Source organism: Balaenoptera musculus, chromosome 20 (genome assembly GCF_009873245.2).
Source record: "Balaenoptera musculus isolate JJ_BM4_2016_0621 chromosome 20, mBalMus1.pri.v3, whole genome shotgun sequence".
NCBI lineage: Eukaryota > Metazoa > Chordata > Mammalia > Artiodactyla > Balaenopteridae > Balaenoptera > Balaenoptera musculus.
In genome coordinates, this window is record NC_045804.1 from 44,874,240 (window position 1) to 44,889,014 (window position 14,775).

At 37.2% G+C, this 14,775-nt stretch overlaps 1 protein-coding gene across 1 annotated transcript in view; it reads left to right on the forward strand.

Moving 5' to 3' along the window:
* Positions 1-561: 561 nt before the first annotated feature.
* The window catches only part of EFCAB5 (EF-hand calcium binding domain 5), a 93,320-nt gene continuing 79,106 nt past the window's right edge, over positions 562-14,775 (forward strand). The window contains exons 1-3 of the mRNA XM_036838168.1: positions 562-607; positions 2,821-3,391; positions 13,763-13,919. Coding sequence (XP_036694063.1) covers positions 562-607; positions 2,821-3,391; positions 13,763-13,919 — 774 coding nt within the window. The remainder of the gene's footprint in view (positions 608-2,820; positions 3,392-13,762; positions 13,920-14,775) is intronic.

Below are 14,775 nucleotides of genomic sequence, written 5' to 3' on the forward strand. Positions count from 1 at the left end.
TTAACAGCTATAAATTTCCCTCTGAGCATTGCTTTCACTGCATCCCATAAGTTTTGGTATAGTGTGTTTCCATTTTCATTCATCTCTAAGTATGTTCTAATTTCCCTTGTGATTTCTCCTTTAACCCATTGGTTGATTAAAAGTGTGTTTTTTAATCCCACAGATTTCTCCTATATCTTCAAAGAAGACACTTTGTATGATATTTATATTTTTAAATCTATTAGGATTTGTTTTGTGGCCTAACATATAGTCTATCCTGGAGGATGTCCCATGTGCACTTGAGCAGAATGTGTATTCTACTGTTGTTGGGTGGAATATTCAGTATACATCTGTTAGAGCTGGATTTTTGTTTATGGCATGAAGTATGGGTCCAACTTCATTTTTTTGCATATGGATACCCATTTTTTACAGCACCATTTGCTGAAGAGATAATTTTCTCCCCATTGAATGATCTTCGCACCCTTGGCAAAAGTCAATTGGTCATATATTTATGGGTATATTTCTGCTCCAGGCTCATCTTGAATATTTCTTGCCCCAGTCCTAGAATCAGCCATTTTTTCAATGAGTCCTGATTCTTTTAAATTGGAGAATGATATTAGAAACCAAGGTCTGGGGACTTCCCTGGTGGCACAGTGGTTAAGAATCCGCCTGCCAATGAAGGGGGCACAGGTTCGAGCCCTGGTTCGGGAAGATCCCACATGCCGTGGAGCAACTAAGCCGGAGCGCCACAACTACTGAGCCTGCACTTTAGAGCCCATGCTCCGCAACAAGAGAAGCCACCGCAATAAGAAGCCTGTGCACCGCAACGAAGAGCAGCCCCTGCTTGCCGCAAATAGGGAAAGCCTGCATGCAGCAACGAAGACCCAATGCAACCAAAAATAAATAAATAAGTAAATTAAAAATTTCAATCCTATTAAAAAAAAAGAAAGAAGCCAAGATCTGAGCACTAGGTTTCCAAGCTCTTGTAATTTTTAAAAATAATATAACTATATTTTTAATTTCCTCTAATTTCTCTGCTGTGAGGATATTAATTACAGCTTTTAGAACTCCTTATATTTGTTCTATTAATGGTGCTTCCTTGGATAGTATTAATCATTGCATTTGTTTAGTCATGGAGATAGTTTTCGTTAAATATTTGGTGATCCTTACGTGTGTGCTTACATTTGCATTTGGGAATCCCTGTTTGCTTTTCTCTGGATGACGTTTCTGTTTTCTGTAGCCTGCTGCCAGTGATTGTGGAGGAGGGGTAAGATATGCAGATTGTGGAGGAGGGGTAAGATGTGCAGACAGTGAAGTCTGTCAGCAATTCATTTTCTCTGTGTGTGGAGGCATTATCCTGCCTCTCTTGCCCGAATCCCCTTGTCCCAGTTCAAGGGTGAATGCCTCTGGTGCCTGATGATTAGCTCAAATGGGGATGAAGATACACAAAAAGGTCAGTCATTCCCCTGCTATCCATATCTACATCCTTTAAACTTAGGGTGCCTCAGAGCTGCTCCCAAATTTCACAGTCATCTTCTGGATCTTTTTAGTCTTATAGTTTCTTTAATCAATCTAATCCCATCGACTCGACCTTACATTTTTCAGAGACCCTCAAAGTTTCTGAAGGCCCTCTTCGTGACTGATTGTTAGCATTCTTTTTTTTTTTTTTTTTTTTGGCTGTGCCGCCTTAGTAGTGGCATCCAGGATCTTCATTGCGACATGAGGACTCTTAGTTGTGGCATGCATGTGGGATCTAGTTGCCCAACCAGGAATCAAACCCAGGCCCCTTGCATTGGGAGCGCAGAGTCTTACCCACTGGACCACCAGAGAAGTCCTTTTTTTAAAATTAATTTTTATTGGAGTATAATTGCCTTACAATGTTATTTTAGTTTCTACTGGTTGTTAGCATTCTTATGTTTATATTAAAACACACACACACACAAACACACACACACCCTTTTCTATCATTTCTAGAGATTTTGGTAGGGAGGGCATGTAGGTCCTGACCTCAGTCCACTATCTTGGTCTAAAATCTCCAACATGGAAGAAGTTGGAAATATGAGAGTGGGAAGAAATATATTTATTGGGTTGGCCAAAAGGTTCATTTGGGTTTTTCTGTAACACCTTATGGAAAACCCCAAACGAACTTTTTGGCCAACCCAATACACGTACATGTCTGGTAGACTCTCTTCACTGCCTACTCAGCAGACATTTTCCCACCTTTTGTCTGCCAATGGAACTTCAATTTTGTAGCAGATGGAAATCACTTGATATCAGAGAATTTGGTCTAAACCCTGACCAAATTTGGTCTAAACCCTGACCAAGGAATAAATTATGATTGATCAAAACTATTCTCAATAACCCTTTTACCTTTACCAGCTATTGGCCTAGGGTGGGCATGTAACCTAATTAGGGCCAATGAAATGTAAAGGAAAGTCTTAGAGTGAGGAGTCTGGGATCTTCTCTTCTTGAATAATAAAACAGCACCTCAAGAAGAGAAAGCTCCTTCATTCTCAATCCTTTTCTCCTGTAAAGAAGTGATGCCTGGAGCTGCAATAGCTATCTTGTGATCCTGAGATACAAGCACAAAAAATGAATAAAGAACAATAGAAACATGCTAGGTACTTAATAAAAACACTGAGCTGTTGAATGGCTTCTGATTAAGAAAACAGTAAATGTCCTTATGGTTAAAGTCACTGCTGTCTGATTTTCTGTTACTTTTAGCTGTGTTTGAATATACCATGTAAATAGATGTAAAATAATTTTCTAATAATATTCTAAAGTAACATAGATTAAAATCTACTTCTAATATTTCTTACATTTCAATTTTTGTCCCCTCAGAGTTAAACCTGGAGGAGCAGCCAAAAATCTCAACTTGTTCAATAAAGGACTCTAGAATCTCAAAGAATACTGTATTCAGAAAACCTGCAAAAGTGATTTTCAATTTAGATCAAACTACACAGAGTTTGAAGCTAGAACAGTCATGGAAGAAAAATCTTTTTGAAAGACTGCAGGCAAGAGCCCAGACAATGCAGCAGAAAATCATAGATAAGGAAAATCTGAAGAAGGAACTAGAAAAAAAGGCTGAAGAAAAACTCCCCAGGGATAATTTGGCCAAAGAGTGGTTTAATACTGAAAACATGACACTGAACACTCGTGCATATTTGCTCGACAAACTTCTACCCACCTTAGTTCCTGGAATGGAAAAAATGTTAATGCAAGTGGAAAAGAAGAAGCTTTTGGCAGAAGTTGATATTCCAACCAAGTTTGATCCAATTAACTATTTGGGGGAATACTTAATGAGAAACAACCCTAATTATATCAAAGACTCAGGAATGTCTGGTTATCAGAGGGTGATGAGAAATATCACAGAAGACCTGAAGATATACGTTCCGAACACTACTTACAACAGGTACAGTTTGTTGTATTTTCAGTTGATGATCTAGCTCCTTATGTTGAAAAGCAAGTAGAACAATAACATAATCATACAAATAGGACTTAAAGTAATTTTATAGTTCTTCAAAAAGTATTTATTGAGCTACTACTATGTGCTTCACTATTTATGAGGCACTGTGAAGACTAACAAGGTATATTAAGTAAGTTCCTTGTACTCATGAATTTAGTTATCTCACTAGGATCCCAAGTGTATATTTATTTGTTTATTATTTGTCTTCTTGCATTGGAAAGTAAGCTATATGAGAGGAAGGACTTGTTAAAATTTAACTTTTCAGATAGGTAATATGTTCACCTGGTTCAAAAGCTGAAACGTATAAAGTGTTATACGGTGAAAACTTTCTCTCCCATTCTTATCCTCCATCCACGCAGTGCTCCACCTCTGCTATAAATAGCTACTGTTCTTAGTTTTCAGTGGATCTTTCCGAAATTTCTTAGTGCATACATAAGCAAATGCAAATATACATTCTTAATTTTCTTCCTTTTATCCAAAGGATGTGAATAAGTTACAAATATTTTCCTCTGTTTTTCACCTGTCATTTATCTTGTGTCATGTAGAGGATTTTTTATTTCTATGTGGTCAGATTTATTTACTTTTATTTTATGGCTTCTGGGCTTTGAGTCATTGTTACATTTCATTTCAAGATGTTAAAAGAATTGTCCCATGTTTTCTTCTGGAATTATTTTAATTTTAATTTAAAGTATTGATCCATTTAGAATTTATCCTAGTGTAAGATTTAAAATATGTATCCAACTTATTCCTTTTCCAAATGGCTACATAGTTAGCCCAATAACAATTACTGAATAGTCTATATTTGTTCTTCTTTTCTAATCATTACTGTCTATTCTTGTGTGTTTACTTTTCAATATGAGCTTTAGGATTGATTCATCTACCTGAAAAAAAAAGGGGGGGGGGGAGAGAACACCAAAAGAAACGTTATAGGAATTTTTATTGAAATAAGATTAAATTTACTCATTATCTTAGGGAAAATCAACATCCTTAATAATGACAAGTGTTTCTATATGAGAATGCTTATCTTTCCATTTGCTCATCTTATTCTGTATCAGTCAATGTTGTCTTAAAGTTGTTAGGAATATCATGAAAGAGTTAAAGTATTTAAAGATGCTTTCTTTGCTGAGATTATCAGAATTAGGGTTTCATCTTCCTCTGGCAAAAATCCAAGATCCATATGTCAACACAAGACAGTTTCAGGCATTTGTAGAATATTCAGAAATCCTAGGGATGCTTTACAGCAGCACAATGTCTATTAACTTAAAGCTTGGATACCCAGCAATCTTAGCAAAAACAGTCCTGCTTTTAAATTCTCTGAACTATATCATTGTTTGTGTTGTTCTCAATCCATTAGAGAGCTTTGGAGAAGTCCATTCATTTTAGGAATGAGAGTTTTCCTTACTTATGCTCAAGAAAAAGGACACATAATATTTTTGTTTGGTTTGTCAAGACTTTATCTTCTGGTGATAATGTTAAAGTGTCTGTTTGACTCAACCTGATCTGAAAATTTGTCATCTGCCTACTTCCCTGGACAAAAAGGGATTCATCTTTGTTTGGTGTCTAAGTACGATAGATAGAGAAGACACTCCTTACTGATTTGGAACAATTTATATAGTGGTAGCCACTTACCTAAAAAATAAAATATCACCGCTATTTGTAAGTTTTACATATGCAGTATACTTTTATTGCTTTCCCTCAGGGTTCCTGTAAGACAGGTATAGAATTGAAGTGGACTATAATTCTTACATGTAAATTTGCAAAACTGATAAGGAGGGTAGGTTTGTGTCATTTTGTTTTTCTTCATATTTTCTTTTCTTTTAGCATCTTTTCCCTCTGATTTTTGATCCCTCCAATTCTTGAGAATGCATATTCTATGTCACTACTGCCTTATTGTGAATTGATAATGAAAAATATTTGCTCTTAAAATAAGATTACAAACTTTTGATAGCTTGATTATGGTGATGGTTACCCATATTTATACATGTGTTGAAATTTATACAACTATGCACCAAAAAAGGTTAATTTTACTGTATATATATTTTTTAAATTAAACATTAAAAAGGAAGTATAGAGAAAGATTATTAATGTTAGAATTTCACACTACTGCAGAGAAGTACACTATTGCACACTATTTTCTATCATATTGCACACTATATTGCATGCCATTTTCTATCATATCTATATTTCCAACACTGAGCGAAGTATTTGGCATGAATTGGGCCTCAATAAATATTTGTTAGATGAATGAATTAATAACTTAAATTTATTGAGGGGTGTTCACAGTCAATCAGTATTTATGGCATAATTACTCAGTGCTTAATGTTGAGCCATACGAAAAAAAAAATACAAAATTTGGTTCTTGTCATGAGGAGCTTATACACTCTAGTTGAGGAAATATGACTAAAACATAGCTAAATTTATCAAAATAGTTGTCCACATAGCACTTTCCCTACTTCCTACACTTTTATCAACCTGTTCCATCTGGTCTTTGTTCCAGGCTCTCTTCAATAAATGTCACTTACCAATATGACAACATTTTCTCTGCTTCTAGGCCCAGTGGCAAGTTTGCAGTCCTCATCTTACTTGACCTCTTAGCAGTGTTCAATTATGTTGGCCATTTCCTCCTTGAAATACTGTTTCCCTTCCTTCCATGATATCATTTTTTACTAGTTTTCCCTCTACCTCTGTTTAATCCTTCTCAGTATCCTTTGCTGGTTCATTCTTTGCTACCTGATCGTCAAATATTAAGGTTCCTTAAGGCATAGTTCTCCTATCACTCCATAATCCATCCCTGAGTGCCCTCATTACAACACATGTAACTATCTATTCAGTATCTGCACTTGGATGTTTCCCGAGCATCTCAGTTTCAACAAGTCATTGTCTTAATTGATCATCCATCCAGATTTTTAAGCCAAAACCAGAGGGATTAACCTTGACACTTTCTGCTTCCTCATTGATCACTTCCAGTCAATCATTAAGTCCTGCTGATTTTACCTCCTTCTTTCAAATCTACTCATTTCTGACCCTCCCCACTGCTGTCACCCTAGTCTAAGCTACCATCATCTGTCACCTGCAATATTGCAATAGTCTCCTAATTGTTATGTTTACATCCATTTTGCCCTCTTCCACTCTATCGTTTACCTGTATCTGAAGATTTTTTTAAAGTTTAACGTTTTCACATTTTTCTCCAGTGTGAAACCTTTCAATGGTATCCCTTTATTCTTAGGATAAAAACCAAAATCCTTAACTAGGCCTATACAAACTTTCTTGTATGACCTGGTCTCTGACTTTCTTTCTAGCCCGGGCTCCCACCTCTCTCATTCTCACACTCTATACCCAAGGCATATAAGATTTCTTTCAGTTCTTCAAACATACTATGCTTCTTTCCACTTCAGGATCTTTTCACATGTCATTACTTCTTCCCCTTCCTTTTTTTTTTTTTAAACATCTTTATTGAAGTATAATTGCTTCACAATGGTGTGTTAGTTTCTGCTTTATAACAAAGTGAATCAGCTACACATATACACACGTTCCCATATCTCCTCCCTCCTGCATCTCTCTCCCTCCCACCCTCCCCATCCCACCCCCCAAGGCGGTCACAAAGCACTGAGCTGATCTCCCTGTGCTATGCGGCTGCTTCCCACTAGCTATCTATTTTACATTTGGTAGTGTATATATGTCCATGACACTCTCTCACCCTGTCACATCTCACCCCTCCCCCTCCCCATATCCTCAAGTCCATTCTTTAGTAGGTCTGTGTCTTTATTCCCATCTTGCCACTAGGTTCTTCATGACTTTTTTTTTTTTTTCCCCCTTAGATTCCATATATATATATGTGTTAGCATACTGTATTTGTTTTTCTCTTTCTGACTTACTTCACTCTGTATGACAGACTCTAACTCTATCCACCTCATTACAAATACCTCCATTTCATTTCTTTTTATGGCTGAGTAATATTCCATTGTATATATGTGCCACATCTTCTTTATCCATTCATCCGATGATAGACACTTAGGTTGCTTCCATGTCCTGGCTATTGTAAATAGAGCTGCAATGAACATTTTGGTACATGACTCTTTTTGAATTATGGTTTTCTCAGGGTATATGCCCAGTAGTGGGATTGCTGGGTTGTATGGTAGTTCTATTTTTAGTTTTTTAAGGAACCTCCATACTGTTCTCCATAGTGGCTGTATCAATTTACATTCCCACCAACAGTGCAAGAGTGTTCCCTTTTCTCCACACCCTCTCCAGCATTTATTGTTTCTAGATTTTTTGATCATGGCCATTCTGACCGGTGTGAGATGATACCTCATTGTAGTTTTGATTTGCATTTCTCTAATGATTAATGATGTTGAGCATTCTTTCATGTGTCTGTTGGCCATCTGTATATCTTCTTTGGAGAAATGTCTATTTAGGTCTTCTGCCCATTTTTGGATTGGGTTGTTTGTTTTTTTTGTTATTGAGCTGCATGAGCTGCTTGTAAATCTTGGAGATTAATCCTTTGTCAGTTGCTTCATTTGCAAATATTTTCTCCCATTCTGAGGGTTGTCTTTTGGTCTTGTTTATGGTTTCCTTTGCTGTGCAAAAGCTTTTAAGTTTCATTAGGTCCCATTTGTTTATTTGTGTTTTTATTTCCATTTCTCTAGGAGCTGGGTCAAAAAGGATCTTGCTGTGATTTATGTCATAGAGTGTTCTGCCTATGTTTTCCTCTAAGAGTTTTATAGTGTCTGGCTTTACACTTAGGTCTTTAATCCATTTTGAGTTTATTTTTGTGTATGGTGTCAGGGAGTGTTCTAATTTCATACTTTTACATGTACCTGTCCAATTTTCCCAGCACCACTTATTGAAGAGGCTGTCTTTTCTCCACTGTATATGCTTGCCTCCTTTATCAAAGATAAGGTGACCATATGTGCATGTGTTTATCTCTGGGCTCTCTATCCTGTTCCATTGATCTATATTTCTGTTTTTGTGCCAGTACCAAACTGTCTTGATTACTGTAGCTTTGTAATATAGTCTGAAGTCAGGGAGCCTGATTCCTCCAGCTCCATTTTTCGTTCTCAAGATTGCTTTGGCTATTCGGGGTCTTTTGTGTCTCCATACAAATTGTGAAATTTTTTGTTCTAGTTCTGTGAAAAATGCCTGTGGTAGATTGATAGGGATTGCATTGAATCTGTAGATTGCTTTGAGTAGTAGAGTCATTTTCACAATGTTGATTCTTCCAATCCAAGAACATGGTATATCTCTCCATCTATTTGTATCATCTTTAATTTCTTTCATCAGTGTCCTATAATTTTCTGCATACAGGTCTTTTGTCTCCTTAGGTAGGTTTATTCCTAGATATTTTATTCTTTTTGTTGCAATGGTAAACGGGAGTGTTTTCTTAATTTCACTTTCAGATTTTTCATCATTAGTATATAGGAATGCAAGAGATTTCTGTGCATTAATTTTGTATCCTGCTACTTTACCAAATTCATTGATTAGCTCTAGTAGTTTTCTGGTGGCAGTTTTAGGATTCTCTATGTATAGTATCATGTCATCTGCAAACAGTGACAGCTTTACTTCTTCTTTTCCGATTTGGATTCCTTTTATTTCTTTGTCTTCTCTGATTGCTGTGGCTAACACTTCCAAAACTATGTTGAATAATAGTGGTGAGAGTGGGCAACCTTGTCTTGTTCCTGATCTTAGTGGAAATGGTTTCAGTTTTTCACCATTGAGGACAATGTTGGCTGTGGGTTTGTCATATATGGCCTTTATTATGTTGAGGAAAGTTCCCTCTATGCCTACTTTCTGCAGGGCTTTTATCATAAATGGGTGTTGAATTTTGTCAAAAGCTTTCTCTGCATCTATTGAGATGATCATATGGTTTTTCTCCTTCAATTTGTTAATATGATGTATCACGTTGATTGATTTGCGTATATTGAAGAATCCTTGCATTCCTGGAATAAACCCCACTTGATCATGATGTATAATCCTTTTAATGTGCTGTTGGATTCTGTTTGCTAGTATTTTGTTGAGGATTTTTGCATCTATGTTCATCAGTGATATTGGCCTCTAGTTTTCTTTCTTTGTGACATCTTTGTCTGGTTTTGGTATCAGGGTGATGGTGGCCTCGTAGAATGAGTTGGGGAGTGTTCCTCTCTCTGCAATATTTTGGAAGAGTTTGAGAAGGATAGGTGTTAGCTCTTCTCTAAATGTTTGATAGAATTCGCCTGTGAAGCCATCTGGTCCTGGGCTTTTGTTTGTTGGAAGATTTTTAATCACAGTTTCAATTTCAGTGCTTGTGATTGGTCTGTTCCCCTTCCTCTTTATCTTATCCTACCAGTCCTTCAGAGTTCAGCTCAAATACCAGTTCGTCATGAATTTGGGTTAGGATCTTCCCTTATAGGCTCTCTCATTGCATCCTGTGTTTCTTCTTCATTGCACTTATCACAATTGTAATGGTTGCTTCTCCTGCTGTAATGTGAGCAGGAACTACATCTGTCATATTCACCATTGAATCCCCAGCATTTAACACTGTGTCGTATAAGTAATGCTCAATAAATATTTGTTAAATAAATTAACTGACATATTCTAATCTGGCTTAGAATGATGAAAGTTTTCTTGTTTTTTTTTTTAGATACATAAGATTATTTTGAGATATGTCTTAATTTGGAGTAATTGAGTATTTAATTTTGAAATCTCTATGATTAATCATCTGTACTTGAGTAGGAGGCTATAATAAATGTTCTTCATCATTTTATAAAATTCCAAATAAGCCTAATTATTTAGCTGTTCAAGTATCATGGATTAACCAGTAACTTAGATTTTTCTTAAGTCATTGAACCTTACGTCAGGAACTTCATTTCATAATAAGCTGTATATTGAATAAACAGAAGAAAATGGGTTAAGTACAATAATTAAGTAGACACATATCATATACGTATTTTTATAGGAATACTCATCACAGGAATAATATGGACATGCTCCAAGAATGGCAAGAAGTCCAATTTAGCTTTGTGAAACTAAGACCATCAGAGCTTAAAAACAAACAAACAAATAAAAGCTGAGTTTATTAACTTGCCAGGCAAAGGAATCTACACCAGTGAAGAATTCACTGACTAGTTTGCCGAGGGGGAAAATTCTGGAGTTTTTAAGTGTTAGGAAGGGAGCTTTGTAGTGGTTATACTTATAACAACTGAAGATGATCACACTGTATATAGGACAGAGTGAGTCCATAGGTTTGTACATGATTGATTAAAACAAGTTCTATTGTTTAGCAGTCGAGAAAAAGTCTTCCCTTAGGTCTAGTAATGGTCTGGTGTACTGGGGTCACTCAAAGTTCATGGTCCATTACCCACTTAAGCTGGTTAGAACCAGTTTTTATGAAATACAACATTCAGTTTTGATATAATCTAGGCAAATACTCTGAGTGGAAGATTTTCCTAACACAGCTTGGATGGATGGATAGGATTTGGATTGTCACAATTAGGGTAAAGAAGCATTTTTACTTCTATTCTTTAATCAGTTAGATTTACACTGCACTTTTCTTTAAAAGAGCTCAAAACACTTGTTAAGATGGCAAAACTGTTTTGTTAGTTAGCTTTTGCTGCATAACAAAATACCTCAAAACTCAGTGGCTTAAATAAACAATCATTTATTTACTCATGATTTTGGACTGAGCTCATGGCTCATCTCTGATCAACATGGTATCAGTCGGACTCACTCATACATTGCGGTAAAATGGCAATGATAGTCTTAGTCATTTGTCTGTTAGTTGACTGACTGTTGGTAAAAGCAATGGAGGTAACTGGATCATCATCCAGCAGGCTAGCCAAGGCTTATTTCCAAGGTGGTGGTAGAGGTGCTCTTAAGTTCAATAAAAAAGAGCAAACCCCAATGTTTAAGCACTTTTTCTTCCAGTTTTATTGTGATATAATTTATAGCACTTTTCAACTTTCTGCTTCCATCATGTTTGCTAATGACCCATCGGCCAAAGCAAGTCACATGGCCACAGACAGACACAAGAGATGCAGAAATAGACTCCAGCTCATAATGGGAAAAGCTGCAAAGTTACACTGCATACAAACAGACATGCATACAGGAATGGGAAGAATCTGTGATAATTTTTGCATTTTACCACACTGCAGGTTTTTTTTCTTTCCGGTCTCCTTAAATGTGGATTTATACTTAGAATCTGCTTACAGATTATGGCTACCCTACACTACCCAAAGTTATGAGTTTTGGATGCTATGGAATTCTGTTGATTAATTTAGATATCCTCTTGAGATAATGCAGACCACAAAAGAGAAATTTTATTCAGTCCCTCAATGAGTTACCTAGTAAATTAAAAATCCGTCTGGGTTATATTTGGAGTCTCATGTGCAGTAGCCCTGAAGCACAAAACTAAGTTTTGTTTCTCAATGTGGGCATTAATAAGAGGGAGGAAATGATGTCTGAACTGAGACCTAAAGGACGTGGAGGATCTAGTCAAACAAAGAGAGGGAGGAAGGCTTTTCAGGCAGATGGAAATAGGACAGAAACTCAATTTTGTTAATCTGTGTTGATTAATACACATGAGAATCTGGAGACACCGAGTACTTATTACACAATATCACTTACTTATCTGTTCTGCAGTGGACCCTAAGCTTTATAATGGCAGAATCCATAGTAGGTGCTTGATAAATGTTTGTGTAATGAGTGAATAAGTAACTGACTTAGTGAGTGAGTGTGAATGAGTGAATAATGAGAAAAAGCTAGAAGAAGGACGCAGACACAGAACAGAGAATCATGCAGAAAAGACAGAAGTTGAGGAGAGTGCTGTATAGAGACAGGGGAAAGGGGAGAGGAGGATAGAGAGAGAGGGAGAGAGGGAGAAAGATAAAGCAGCAGGGGGAGAAAGTAGGGGAAGAGCAGAAGAAGACCCAGCCAAGAATAGACTGGGGTTTCTGAGATAAGTGGTGGAGGGTTGGCTAGTTAGTAGTCACATTAGAGGAACTTAGCACATCCTTTAAAATGCTAATTAATCTTACAGCAGTTCAGAAACAAGCCCTTCTGCACTATTTAACAACTTGCCTATTTTTGTTTTCAAACTTCAAAGTTTATTTTTGAAGGCTTCTTTTCTTAGAGAATTTTGAAGGCCTTATATGGGCATAAAGTAATGATTTAGATTTTAGTTGTTTCTTTTGGATTATTGTAGTTCTCCAGTTTACCAGTTCTTATTGAGAATTCTTTTGCATTTCCAAATCTGTCAGATTGCCCTAGTCTCTCTTCTTTGAAAGATGAAGACCTGACTCAAGCATTACTTGAAAATTGTATTTGAAACCAGCAGCTATTTTTATTATTCTGAACCATTTTGGTGTTTCAGTGAAAACCAGTTTGGGGTTTTTTGTTTTTTTTTTAAGATTTATTTATTGATTAGCTGATTGATTGCTATGTTGGGTCTTCGTTTCTGTGCTAGGGCTTTCTCCAGTTGCGGCAAGTGGGGGCCACTCTTCATCGCGGTGCGCGGGCCTCTCACTATCGCGGCCTCTCTTGTTGCGGAGCACAGGCTCCAGACGCGCAGGCTCAGTAGTTGTGGCTCATGGGCCTAGTTGCTCCGCGGCATGTGGGATCTTCCCAGACCAGGGCTCGAACCCGTGTCCCCTGCATTAGCAGGCAGATTCTCAACCACTGCGCCACCAAGGAAGCCCCAGTTTGGGGGTTTTGAAGTCCTAGTAGGAATGACTAAAATCACATTCTTCCCCCATTTTCAACCTGGGTGATGCAACTCTGTCTGAGTACAAGTTAACTATTATGCTCAGGGGCTGTCAAAAGTATTTGACTCTGGCTGGATAAAGGAAATTGGCAATAAATTTTCCTAGGCAGAAATCAGAAGTTTGGTCCAAGGCATCAGAATTACCTGAGATGCTTGTTATAAATGCAGTTTCCAGGCTTTCACCCTAGACTTGGAATCAGAGTCCCTCCAAGATGATTTATGTGTCCAGGGAAAAAAGAGGCCCACCACTTTGAGGCTTTAGTGCGTTCAACCTTGCTTTTATATGTGGCAGCTTCTAGAGCTATTCTTAGTGCTTCTTAAGTACAGTATTTAGTTGAGTAAGATAAGGCCTACCTCTATAAAAAGTCAAATAATAGTAGAAGGCAGCTTATCATTAATGCCAAATTCAGTATGTGCTGGGGGAAGGAGGGATCCCTACAGGCTTGAATGAAGGAAAATTTCATGGAAAAAGACAGATCCAAAGTTCAAATGAGGCTCTGAACTCCTGTATTCTGCCATTTGAGCAATCTGAGTCAAATCCAGTGGTCTCAACTCAACATTTCTTCTGTTTCTACATCCTTCAGAGTATCCAAGATGAAGGAGAATATTAAACAGAAACGAGAACAAAGAGAATGCATGAACAAAGTCAAAGCCAAGGTGGCCAACACATGGAAACAGGCTCTGCAGGAACAGTTCAATGAGTGGATTCTAGACCCCAAAGGAATGATTCCTATGATAGTGGTAAGGAAGAGGGTATCTGTGAAGGGTAGGTGGAATGGGTGATAAGAGGGTGATTGCTAGATACTGAGCAGAGTGATAGAAGCCTCCCTCTAAATTTTTGGTCCTGCTGATGTAAGTCTAGCCCATGAAAGTCAATTTCTCCAATTTTCTCTTGAACATTAAAAAGAAAATTCTAGGTAGATTTCCAAAATACTGACTCTGGCTGAATTTCACAAACACTTCATTACAGACAGACATAGCTTTTGTTTGTTTTTTGTATGTGTGTGACTAATTACTTCTGTGGACTAAAAGACCATATCCTTTTTTGGGGGGGAGGCCGTGCCACGTGGCTTGTGGGATTTTAGTTCCCTGACCAAGGATCAAACCCAGGCCCTCGGCAGTGAGAGCGCAGAGTCCTAACCACCAGACCGCCCAGGAATTCCCTAAAAGACCATGTCTTTAGCTCTGAAAAATAACTGTACTCTAAGAGTTATATATGTTCTCTTAGCTGTATATAGATGTGAGAATAATTATTGGTTAGATACAATACCAAGCATATTTCCAGTTGCTAAAAATAGACCAAGGAAGACAAGCCACAGACTGGAAGAAAATATTTGCAAAAGACATATCTGATAAAGGACAATAATATACAAATAACTCTTAAAATCAACAGTAGGAAAACAAATAACAGATTTTAGAATGGGCAAAAGACCTGAACAGACACTTCACCAAAGATATACAGGTGACAAATAAGCATATGAAAAGGTGTTCCACATATGTCATCAGGGAAATGCAAATTAGAACAGCAATGAGATACCACTACACACCTATCAGAATGGCCAAAGTCCAGAACACTGACAACACTAAATGCTAGCAA